Raw genomic sequence first — 12,791 nt, forward strand, 5'->3', positions numbered from 1 at the left:
AGGCAAGGCCGGGACGGGCGAGGCCAGAGCAGGCAAGGCCGGGGCGGCCACGGGCGCGCGCGGCCACGGGCGCGCGCGGCCACGGGAGTTCCTGCCCCCGCCCAAGAAGCACCCGCCGATGAGGAAGAGCCGGACGAGGAGGAGGGTGGCATCGACGTCTTCGTGCCCCCAACAGCCATGGCGGAGGAGAAAGGACGGGGCGCGCGACGGAGCTCACGGGGAGGACGCCACGTCTCCGCTCGTCCGAGACCTCGTGGGACACCGTGGTGCGCGCGCCGACGCTATACCTCACCATCGCCCTGTCCGGCTCCAGCAGCGGCGCCGAGTCCGGCCCCGTCCGCTCGCCGCCTCGCCCGGCCAGCCTCCCGCACGCCGGCTGGTCGGCTCGCGCCGGCTCCGCCTCCCGCGGCTTCCTCCGCGCCCGCCTTGCTCCCTGCCTGCTCGCCCCGTCCGGCTTGGGCGCACGTTCCGGTGAGTCGGCCGCTCCTCCTAGCGTCGCTGGCCGCGGCGGGGGCACTGGGCGTCGGTGCTCTTCCTCATGGCCACCTTCCCGAGCTTGCTGACCACCCCTCTCGCTTGATTTCGTGCCGTAACCGTCGTCCCCGCGAGCACCGAGCGCTACCGTCTGCCATGGCCGATGCTCTGCTTGATGCCGAGCTCATCCCGCCATGCACAGCTGCCCGTCGTGCTCCGGGTGCTCTACTAATGCTGCCTCGTTGCTCCGTTGGGTCGCTAGCTACCCGCAACACGGCCGCCGCTCTGCCCGTCGCTGCACCCCACGTCGGCGGCTGCAACGACCACTGCTGGACGCGCCGCACTGCGGGCGTTCCAGCGAACAAACCCCCGCGACCAGCCGTGGCCGGAAACGGCCGGCCGGTGATCGCATCTCGCGCAGTTCCCGCGCTTGGCGCTGCTCCGACGGCTCGTTGCTGCCTGGGGGCCAAACGACTGAAAGAAATTTCAGCCCCAGGCTTAAAATCTCGCCGGCAGCCCCCAAGCGGCGAAAAAAACGCCTCCTAGGGGTGCCAACGGCTGGAGATGCCCTTATGGATTTGGGTCACGAGATTTGCCGGTCCTTGATGCAGTTGTACATATTTACGGATTTGAGTACATGATTGTCTATGGAAATATTCAAATGTGTATAAGTCCATATGTGCATGCGATGTGTCTGCAATTTACTCCTCTTAGAACATCTGTGACTTCTCTACTAAAATATCTGAGCCACACCATCTTATCTCCTGGTGTATACCAGTTCAAAGCAACCGATATAGAATTCCTAAGTAGCTTTCTACGTGCTAGAGCAGTCAATATCAATGACGCTATTTGTAGCAAGAAAGGTTAACTATGATTGTCAGGTTGAGCAAGACACTAATGTAGCTGTTCTTTGTCCAGATATACAGCGCATGCAAAAGTAACTGGCCAACTAACTTACGTGCACGTCTTTATTTCCACAGCATGGCATATAGCTGGAAGGAGCATCGATGTGGATTTAACATAGCAGGTGTCCTCTACACGCATGCCGAACAAATACAACAGGTCAAACATTATCCCTGCTTATGTGATTAGGACGTCTCCTCGACCTGCAAGTTACTCTTTCTCTTTTGGTTTATAATAAGGTATGCACGCATTTCTACTTTAGGCAATCATAAACAAAATATGTGCTATATGCTTCAAAAGTATATCGTTGAATTTGTATTCAAAAGAAGTTTCTAATATATGACTTCTATTATATATTCTTCATTACGTTAGTCAAATTGATGATGTGGAGATATGGGAGTTGCTGTAAGGGAGGGAGTATACAACAATACATACAGCTCAAATCGGGTCTTCAAGGATTCTTGAGCGGAGCTAATGCGTCAAAAGTGATAAGAGATTTATATCCGGCTTAGAGCATCAACTATGTGTGGCAGTGGTACTGATAGTGATGTCAAGGATTGACACCTCATACCGTTTCTAGGGTAGTAAGAATCTTGCAGCAGTACCTTTCTTAAAATCAGATGGGGTCTCACTTGCTAATAAACAATTCACAATATCTCCCCAAAGACCAGAAATTTATGTTTGTGCTTAGCCAAAGAAATAATAATTTAATTGTTCATATTCTCTGGGTGTACCAGATTTTGTTAACTTGACAACACTTGTTTTGCTGGAAAGCTTTCAATTTATCCATCATCTTTCATGGCAGTATAACGAACAACAGAAACAACAAAATTACATCTAGGTCCATAGACCCCTACGGACGTATACAACCATTGGAGCGAGCTAAAGGCACGCTGCCGTCATCGCCCCTTTCTCACTGAAGCCAGGCAATATTGTAGTAGATAGTCGAGAAGTTGTCATAGTAAGGCCCCACAGGACCAGCGCATCAGAACACCAATCACCATTGATGAAGAGAAGTGTAGATCAGAAGGATCCAACCTATAGACACACGAACGAAGTCTGGATGCACGGAGATTCACTGACTACAACACCGACTCAATTCCATGTCATCCTTAAGAGGCATACCTTCGCATGCCCTACGACGATGCTAGACGCACCGTCGGTAATGCGGCTAGGTGGGGAGGACCTTATACCATCTTCAAGCAGCCGCAACACAAATCCTTATCGATCTCAAAAAAACACCAAAAAAAGGAACAGGAACCCTCCTACTGGTAAGGTCCAAGGTCCACCACGCCTCCATGGCCCTAAGGCCACCAGAGATGAGGCGGATCGCCAGCGGCACAAATGGCAAGCGAAGAAACTCTAATAGTCTGGGCCGTCGCGTGAGGAGGTCAAATGGGTACACACTTTGACCATGAATTACTTTGATTAACATGATTTTTATATGCAATGTAGAGTCACAATTATCATTTAATAAGTGACTTTTGGAAACAAATCTAGGGATACCTGTTCTATGGTCATGTTGAGTAAGACAATAATATTTCACGTGTTGATAGTAAATATGCTCGTTAAGACGGTAATATTTCACCTGTTGAGTATTGACGTGCGTGCGTGTGCGTGTGCGTGCGTGCGTGTGCGTGCATGCCTGTGCATGTGCGTGTGCGTGTGCGTGTGTGTCTCCAAATATATAGTGTATTGAAAAGTAACGGGTCAACTACTACTGACTGACACTATTGCATATGGATGCACGTATTGATTTCTCTCCAGGACATGTATAGTTGGAATAGTATGAAGATCGATGTGGATAAGGATAGCAGGTGTCCCTCTGCATGCAAGTCAAACATTATCCTTGCTTATGTCATTGGGGAAAAAAATCTTATACGACCTGGGTCGTACGCCTCGCGTCGTGAGACCACCTCCAGGGGCTGACAGCTGGCAATTCGAATCTCAAAGCAACAAGAGCGATATTCTCTGATTTCCCTTTCTTCTCCAGCAGTCTTCGTGCTCCCTGCGACATGGCTTCAGAATGTTTTGCAGCTAGAGCCTCGACACAGGGCGCCACTGATTCAACCTGCTATGCCCACGTTGGTGCTGGTCCTAGATAGGACGCACCATTGCGCTGAGCTCTGGCTGGAGGTAAATTAGTGAGAGGGCGCAGGCCGCGGCTGCCGTAAATGAGCAAGAGGGCGCAGGCTGCAGCTCCCTAAACTCGTCGCTGCCGTAAATTGGCGAGAGGGGCCGTGGTTGCGCAATGGATATATCATCGTCCATGCTGCTCCTCGCCTTGTTCAGACCATCCACCGGCACCATGGGGATTGGTCGCATGAATCTGCAAGTTTGGGAAGGAGCTGCTGCCGGAGTAGCCAGGAGGCTCTCTTGCCGTCTTCAGAGACGAGAAGGAGAGGGAATTGAAGGGATCATGAAGCATCGGTGGTTCTACAAAACAACAACGATGAGAATCGCGGCGGCGCTGGAGAAAGAAAGGGGAATCGAGAATAGGTTTGCTTTGAGATTCGAATTGCCACGTGCCGGTCACTGGAGGTGGTCTCACGACGAGGGCGTACGACCCAGGTCGTATAGGATTTTTTCCTGTCATTGGGAAGCCTCCTCGGCTTACAAGTTGCTCTTTCTCTACCTTTTTATAATACATCCGAAGGGATTGTTTTGCTAACCCAATATGAAATATATGTCCTAAAAATCACACCATTGAATTCATATACAGAAAAGTTTCTAATGATATGTTGTTATAACATACTCCCTTCGTTTCAGAATAAAAGGTGTATTGATTTCCGTACAAGTCAACCATTTGAATGTTTGACCAAGATTATAGAATAAACTAACAACATCTGCAATATCTAATAGATAAAATATGAAACTAGTTTTCATGATGAATCAAATTATATAAATTTTGTATTGTGGGTATTGATGTATTTTTGTAAAAAACTTGGTCAAACATGCACTCGTTTGTCTTTTGAAAAAACAAATACACCTTATATAACGGAACAGGGGGAGTATAACTTGTAACATGTTGATTAAATTGACAATTTATGGATACTTGCAAGTCGCAACCATACAAACCAGAACGGAGAGGTTACATACACCGATACATACGACTCAAAAGTGAATGATCAAGGATTCTTGAGCAAACTAGTGCATAAAAGGCAACTATATTAAGAGGTTTAGTACCTATATAGAGCGTGAATTATGTGCACAGGGCGCATCGGTGTTGAGGGTTGACACCTCACACCGTGTCCAAGATAGGAAAAACCATGCAGTGTATTAGAGCAGCACCAGACTCACTCTGTGCTGAGGTGGTTGCAGCCCAGAGCTCCACCTTATTTGTGCGTAGAAATTTTGTAAAAATATTAGGTAGAAATAGCATTTCTGGTTCATGATATATGACTCATCAGATTTTGTTAACTCTAACAATGGCCATGAAACTTCAGTTAACATGGTTTATATATGTAACGCAAAATCACAATTATCATTAGGTGACTTTTGAAAACAAATCTAGTGATATCATTTCCACGTCACATAAACCACATATTAATATCATAATATTATTTGTGCCAATGATTTTTGCACAGGACTATTACAACAGCACCATAGAATTTACGAACGACATAAATCAAACAGATTGAACTCCCAAACTAAACGTAAAAGTGAACTTAAACACACACATTAACTAGCATGCAATTGCTAGTTTGGTTCGAGCAGGCACATATTAATTGTTGCGGCGTCTGCGCCGCTCGTCGGAGAGCTGCTTTGCATACTTAGCTAGCTCCTCCGCGTTGGTGCCCCCGCCGGGCACCTCCACATTCCGGCCGGTCTCCAGGTCCACCCCGGACACCTTCTCGCTGAGCAGCTCTTCACCAATCTTCACCAACCTATCCAAGTTGGCTTTGGAGGAGTCGTCGATCGAACCCGCACTCCCGCTCAGTTTATCATACTGCACTTGCGTTTACAACGGATCATTGAGTCATTACTACAACAGATGATGGATGGCTACATGTATCAATCGATGCCAAAAATAAAGACTATCCTCTTTTTTATGTTTTTGGAGTATAAATTACTAATTGTAATAGGTAGGCGGGTACGAACCTGGATGCGCAGGTATTGGTGGGAGGTGCCGAGGACGGCGGAGAGGACGGAGAGGTGGAAGTCGACCATGTCGGCGCTGCCGGCGTTGAACATGTCGAGGATGGGTACGGAGCCGTCCTTGATGAGCCAGCTCAAGATGCCCCACTTGGCGGCATCCTTGGCGCTGTACTTGAGTTTTGGGAGCGATGATGTCCCACAGCCGATGGAGATGACTATATATGACTTTCCCGCCGGCTGCTGCCCGGCGAGGACCATGTGCTCCGCCACCTGGTTCATCGCTAATAGAGTCTGCAGCATACGTACGCAGTCCATGAGTGAGATTATTGTTTATACGTATTGTGAATGCGGCGGCGAGGTCAATTAGTTGGTAACATACAGGGTTGTTGGCGGCCACGGCGCCGTCGATGAGGTTGAAGGCCCTCGTGCCGCCCTTGCCATTGTTGGTCTCGAAGTAGTGCGCCGGGAAGAAGGTAGGTGCGGCGGAGGTGCCGATGGCGATGTCCGACAGGAGCGCGTTCTTGGCGGGCTGGTTCTCCAACTGATCAATCATGCACACAAGCTTAGTCAATTACTTAACAACTACTACTAGGTAGTTCACCATGTGCATGCACCACATGCATGGATACCTGGAAGCTGGAGAAGATGGTGGGTTGCAGGTACGCGATATCGAATGCCGGGATGACCACATGGGTCAGAGCCCCGTCCAGCTTGGTGTCACCGAGGTGCCGATGGAGCAGCGAATGGAGGTACTTGCCGTCGTACTTGGGCCCTGTCGCCAGAGCCAGAGCCGAGCCGATCTTGGAGAAGATGGAGCCCCTGCAGCTTCCCACGCAATAATCCAGATGACGATCGACGTTGAACTTGCGTGTAGTACAGAAATGGACGACATATACAAAGTATGCATGCATCTCAGTTGGTGACTTACTTCTGTGGGAAGATCTTGGGCGACTCGTCGATGTAGAACTTCGCTAGATCCTTGGCGTCGAACAGCGGCCGCCCATCCTTGTCCGGCGCCGCAAGCATCACCGTCAAGAGGCCACCCGTGCTCGTGCCGGCGACGACATCGAAGTAGTCCGCGATCCTAGCATCCGGCCCGTCCAGTTTCTACACACAACACATGCAGTGATATACTCCGTTAACAAGCATGATATACTACACACGAAGAGCATCATCGATGAACATATCAAAGTGGAGTAACTTACCTGGAGCTCTTTTTCAAGGAAGGCGAGGACGATGGCCGGGATGATCCCTCTCACGCCGCCGCCGTCGATGCTCAAGATGGTTATCACCTTCGCTTCGTCACCTGCTGTAGCAGAACTACCTCCTGCCATCAATTTGGAGTTTGCTAACACGAGGCCAGGCTCAAATGACAAACGTTTTGAACAGAAGGTGGGAGATCAAGGATTTATTACAAAGGACAAACTTGTTATGTATATAGACAACGTTCACATAAACTAATTATCAAGAAGCAACACCATTAGTTGGCTCCCTCAACTGCAGGTCTTAATCACAAAGTCAGAGGTCAAAAAGGACAAAACCAGCTAATCCCAAATTCCTAATAGTATAGTATGACCCCACTAGCTAGTTCCTTGTGCACGAAAGAATATTACAAATTCAGATCCTTTCTCTCTCTCCTATCATTTTTAATATAATGTAATTGAAGATGTGTCGTTATTCTTATCTTATATTTACTTCCTCATGATTTGCTAGTTCCCTCGTATTTTGTGTCATATTTTAATCATGATTTTAACTAATAAAATATAATTAGATGTAACAAAAATAGTATCATTTAAACTTAAAATTAAATACGAACTCAACAATATAATGTTCAGCGACGTGCATTAACATTTTGCTAGTCAAATATATGGTCAAACTTTGACCTAAACTATGATGAAGACTACTAATAAACCCAAATGGAGGTAGTAGTTGTGATCACCAATGTAGATGATTTTCTAATTTTATGAGAAATCTACGTCCTCGACAGATTTTTTTTATAATAGTACTCCTTTGTGTTTGTATCAACTGGATAGGTACAATACCAAGAATAAAAAAAAGGAAAACACTAAGCATCAGACTACTGATGCATCGCCTCCTATCAGACCAGTCCATGGCCATCCGATCAGATAACAAGCCGATCGTCAGATTGGCTAGTAACCAACATGCGTGATTTCTGGATTTGAAGTGTATCCACCGGTGCATGGAGTAACTGGTATGCATGCATGGCCCGGTGGTTTTTCATGTTTTGCCGGGTAAACATGGACAGATTAGGGGCAACCATACATTGGGGCAAGTCATCGAACACGGTGAGATCTGGCAGGCGAAATGTGGCACGGCCGATGTGGAAGATGGAGTTGTGAACGGTCAGCTCATGACGCCGACTTTCTCAGCAAGCCAGGGAAGGGAGGAACATCGGCATAGACTTGCCCGCGTCCAAACTCTCATGGTGCAGCCATGGCAATGGTCAGCCGAACGACGGGAAGCAGGCATGTGGCTGTGACAAGGTGTGCTAGGGCCTTGAATGGGTCAGTGGCGGCGAGTGGTGCAAAATGGCGGCAGTTCAGGGACTAGAGATTACAACAAACCATAGCTATGAGGTGATTTGGGTGGCGGCGGAAGGGTGTGGGCATCCTGAAAGGTCTGTGCCGTAAAAAAATGGTGGATGAAGGGAGCACTATATGGAGGCTACAAGGAAGTTTTCGCAGCGTGCTTAAAATATTAGAGCGATGGGGTGTCGGGTAACGAATTTGCTAGACTGAATGTTCTAGTAAAAATGTCATATGGGTAAAGAATTTGCATGCAGAAAGAGATTCAAGGAAGAAATCAAGTGGCTCACTTTCAGAGCAAGGAGGAAAGTATACCATGGACTAGAAGACTGGGTGAAAGCTTTTATTTGAACCCAACAGCTGTTGCTCCTACCTTGTATGAACTGTCCACTTGTTTTTGTTGTTTTTCAATTCTTCTGCTAGTGCTAGCTTTGCTAGTTTTCTTTTCTTCTGTATAGTTTCCTTTTGCTCTTTTATGAACATTTTGCTGTACTATTTATTTGAAAATGAATAAAAATACGCAGCAGAGTACTGTTGTTTCCTAAAAAAAGATATAGCCACTCTACTAGAGTTGTTGTTAAGTTGCTAGCCACCTCCTTGGCTCAACAAGGTGAGATTAAACATTGCTACGCCTTTTTTAAACATTTAGAATTTCTATCATGCAACATGCACACACGAGCCTGAGGCCCTGTTTGGTTCATAAGTCCTAAGACTTTTTTTAGTCTCAACTAAAAAGTCTCTAGTCCCTAAAAATCCCTCCCTGTTTGTTTGCAGAGACTAAAAAGTCCCTAGTCCCTTCCTAGAGGTTATTAAATGACCATATTGCCCCTAGTATATAAAAAAATAACAATCAAACAACACCATGGGGTGGCGGGCCATTAAATGCATGGAGGGGCATTGTTGGAAAAGTCCCAAAAAGTCCCAAAAAGACTCTCCTTGAGAGTTCTTCATTTAGTCCCAAATGTCTAGTTTAGTCCCTAAAAAGTCCCTTCCGTTTGGTAAAAAAGTCTCTAAGAGGGACTTTTTCTAGTCCCTACACAAAAAAGTCCCTGGAAACAAACACCCTCTGAGTATTAATCAGGCTGAAAACTCTTAATAGCGGAAGGCTCGTATTCTATTCTTATCGTCGTCTGCACATCCCTCTGATACTAAGATACATACACATGTATTCGGGGCTTGACTCGGCGTTGGTTTATGGGTCTCTTTAGAACACATCTAGATGACATAGTTATGTCACATCTAAGCTGATGTCCATTCTGTTTGTGGTTTATTTTTTTGTCCTAATTTTTTTAGTTTTTTGTTGTTGCATTATATATATGTGGGAGCTTAAATGTGACATTTTTTAAAAACATCTAGATGTGAATTAGACAAATTGTTAGTTTATTATCCAGCTACCAGCAGTTGAAAGGAACCACCTGACAACTAGGAACCACCTGACAACTTCCGAAAAACTACCTTCATTTGTTGAGGCATCTTATCCAGCCAATTATGGCCTCGTGCCATGAATTTGAAAGGGGTGCTTGCAGTTGCATGCAGCCTTGGACTACGAACTGTGAAGCGCCCATGTTTCTCAAAAGATGACATGCAAATGCAATCAAATTATATATTGTAGCATTTTTCATACAACAAATTGAAATACTTGTGCATGTACCAGTGTTAATAGTTAGAAAAAAAATCTTTCTCACAGAAAGTAAATAGTTTGAAAAAATCCATTGAGCAACCATCAACATAATCTCCTCCTGTTCTAAACGAGGCTCGTGGGCGCACAAGTACATACAAAGAAAATAATTACTATGTGACTCTTTTTTGGGAAAAGAAATATTTTATTTGTTCTTGGTATCTAGTACCTAGTTGATACAAAACACACAACTATAAGAATTGATTACATTAAAAAGGATTGGAGAGAGAGAGAGAGAGGATCTGACTTTGTGATTGTTTTTGGGCACAATTAACCAGTGGGGTCATACTATATAACATTAGCATTAGTTGTGTTCTGTCCTTTTTGACGTCTGACTTTGCAATTACACCCTATATTTGAGGGAACGAGTTAACGTTTCTTGCTTCTTACTACCTCTCTTCTGGTTTATTGGTTCTTATAGTAATCTGTGCCAAATTTTGATCATAAATTTAACTAACAAAATGTTCATGCATGTCACCAAAAATTATATCATTAAAAACTATGTTCAAATACAAATTAATGTTTTAAATAGCGGGCTATGGTATTTAGCGGCGACCCTTAAAAACAGCTATAGCTGGGCTATAGCAGGCTATAGCGGAGCTATAGCGGCAAATTGTACATGAAATCATTTAGCGGCAACACCCTCAAACAGCTATAGCGGGGCTATAGCCGGCTATTTAAAACTATGATACGAATCCAACAATATAATTTTGTTGACATGCACTAACATTTTATTAGTTAAATTTTTGATTAAAATTTAGCACAGATTACATAGAGGACTAATAAACCAGGACGGAGGTAGTAGTTAATTTATTTGGTTGCTCCAGACCTGTCTATATATATAACAAGTTTGTTCTTTCTAGCTAAATCCTTAGTTTGCCACATTCTCTTCTTGAGTTTTCGTAGCTAGCTTGGGCTGTACGTGTTACCAAACTCCAAATCAATGGCAAGTAGTAGTTCTTCTGCAGGAGGTGACAAGGTGAATAAGCTGGTGACCATCCTGAGCATCGATGGCGGCGGTGTGAGAGGGATCATCCCAGCCACCGTCCTCGCCTTCCTTGAGAAGGAGCTCCAGGTAAGATACTTTTACGTATGTTCATCAATCGATCTTGTCATATATCACTGCATGTGTAATGTGTTGCCCGTAGAAACTGGACGGGCCGGATGCTCGGATCGCGGATTACTTCGACGTGGTCGCCGGCACCAGCACCGGTGGCCTTTTGACGGTGATGCTCACGGCGCCGGACAAGGATGGACGGCCGCTGTTCGATGCCAAGGATCTGGCAAAGTTCTACATCGACGAGTCGCCCAAAATCTTCTCACAGAAGTACGCATGCAACTAACTAACTAAGCATGCATTCATATGTATATCACTATACACATACCAGTATATGGATCATCAGTTCCTTAGTTTACGACATCGTAATTTCATCGATTCTTGGAGAGTTAATTGCCAAGGTGCAGGGACTCAATCTTCTCCAAGATCGGCACAGCTCTGGGGATGGTGACCGGGCCCAAGTACAATGGCAAGTACCTCCAATCGTTGCTCCGTCGGCACCTCGGCGCCACCAAGCTGGACGGGGCTCTCACCAGCGTGGTGATCCCGGCCTTCGATATCACCCACCTGCAACCCACCATCTTCTCCAGCTACCAGGTACCCATGTGATGCACACATATGCATGGTATGATGCTACCTATGTACTCCCTCTCTCCTAGAATATAAAAACGTTTTTGGCACTATGCTAGTGTTAAAAATGTTTTTATATTTTAGGACCAAGGGAGTACCTAGTAACGAACAATCAACTAATCATATGTGCATGCATGATTGACCAGCTGAAGAACCAGCCAGCGAAGAACGCGCTCCTGTCAGACATCGCCATCGGCACCTCCGCCGCACCCACCTTCTTCCCGGCGCATTACTTTGAGACCGAAGACGGCAAGGGCGGCACAAGGGCCTTCAACCTCATTGACGGCGGCGTCGCCGCCAACAACCCTGTAACTACTTAAGTTCACCAGTACACACAACTCGGTCGTCAGGCAGGCCCAACTGACTCGATATCTCACGTGCATGGCTACGGTAGACACTATGCGATGAGCCATGTGGCAGAGGACATCATCGTGGCTGGGAACGGTGACTTGCTCGGGAAGTCATACATGGTCATCTCCATCGGCTGCGGGACGTCTTCAAATCCGAAAGGCAAGTATAGTGCTAAGGACACCGCCCAGTGGGGCATCCTGGACTGGATCCTCAAGGGCGGCACCGCCCCGATCCTCGACATGTTCAATGCGGCTAGCGGCGACATGGTCGACATCCACCTCTCCATCCTCTCCGCCGCGCTCGGCTCCTCCCATCAATACTTGCGTATCCAGGTACCTACCCACCTACCTATTATACCCAAAAAAGAAAACATAACAATGAGTGGCCTATTGTGGTAATTTAAAGAGAGTACTGCCCGGCCTCTGCATCAATTGATGTACACAACAATTATCTGCTACGGTAATTAATGAATGGTTGATGTACATGCAAATGCAGTATGATCAACTAAGCGGAAGCGCAGGCTCAATCGACGACTGCTCCAAAGCTAACTTGGATAAGCTGGTGGAGATTGGGAATGAGCTTCTCGGGAAGAAGGTATCTCAGGTGGACCTAGAGACATGCCAGAATGTGGAGGTACCCGACGAGGGTACCAACGCGGAGCAACTAGCTAAGTTTGCAAAGCAGCTCTCCCATGAGAGGCGTCGCCGTCACAACGAACTAGCAACTACACAGACCTAGTGTGTTTCATTTTTTCATCTAATTTGGTGCATGTATATGCATGCATGTTTTTTCCATTATGTTTTATATGTTCATATAGTAAATCCTACTGTACGGTGGTGCTATAATATAGTTTTGTGCATATTACAGAAGATTTGTTAAAGGCGTTGTAATCTGGTTCATATGAATGCATGGAATTATTATTGCTACTGTGTTCCCTTTCAAAGTCAGTAATTGTAATTTTATATGACAGGTAAATGCAACAAATCAGGTATTAGGTCGATCTATCCAAATTCTCCGTGACTTACTGATATAGATGTTTTTTGAATGAGAAAAG

At 46.1% G+C, this 12,791-nt stretch overlaps 1 protein-coding gene and 1 pseudogene across 2 annotated transcripts; one reads left to right on the forward strand and one right to left on the reverse strand.

The window, feature by feature from the left end:
• Window positions 1-4,907: 4,907 nt before the first annotated feature.
• LOC119292666 (patatin-like protein 2) lies at window positions 4,908-6,914 on the reverse strand. Of its 2 annotated transcripts, none has more exons than XM_037571424.1 (6): window positions 6,681-6,914; window positions 6,404-6,582; window positions 6,105-6,300; window positions 5,855-6,016; window positions 5,479-5,766; window positions 4,908-5,326 (listed from the first exon to the last, which is right to left on the reverse strand). In XM_037571424.1, the coding sequence occupies exons 1-6, from the start codon at window positions 6,807-6,809 to the stop codon at window positions 5,102-5,104; spliced, it is 1,179 nt and encodes a 392-aa protein (XP_037427321.1). In that variant the 5' UTR covers window positions 6,810-6,914; the 3' UTR covers window positions 4,908-5,101. The 2 variants fall into 2 exon arrangements, with proteins under 2 accessions (XP_037427321.1, XP_037427325.1); XM_037571428.1 differs by having other exon boundaries at window positions 6,105-6,294; window positions 6,681-6,912.
• Window positions 6,915-10,642: 3,728 nt separating this feature from the next.
• On the forward strand, window positions 10,643-12,663 carry LOC119292683 (annotated as a pseudogene).
• Window positions 12,664-12,791: the final 128 nt, after the last annotated feature.

This window comes from Triticum dicoccoides, chromosome 1A, assembly GCF_002162155.2.
Source record: "Triticum dicoccoides isolate Atlit2015 ecotype Zavitan chromosome 1A, WEW_v2.0, whole genome shotgun sequence".
In the NCBI taxonomy this organism is placed as follows: domain Eukaryota; kingdom Viridiplantae; phylum Streptophyta; class Magnoliopsida; order Poales; family Poaceae; genus Triticum; species Triticum dicoccoides.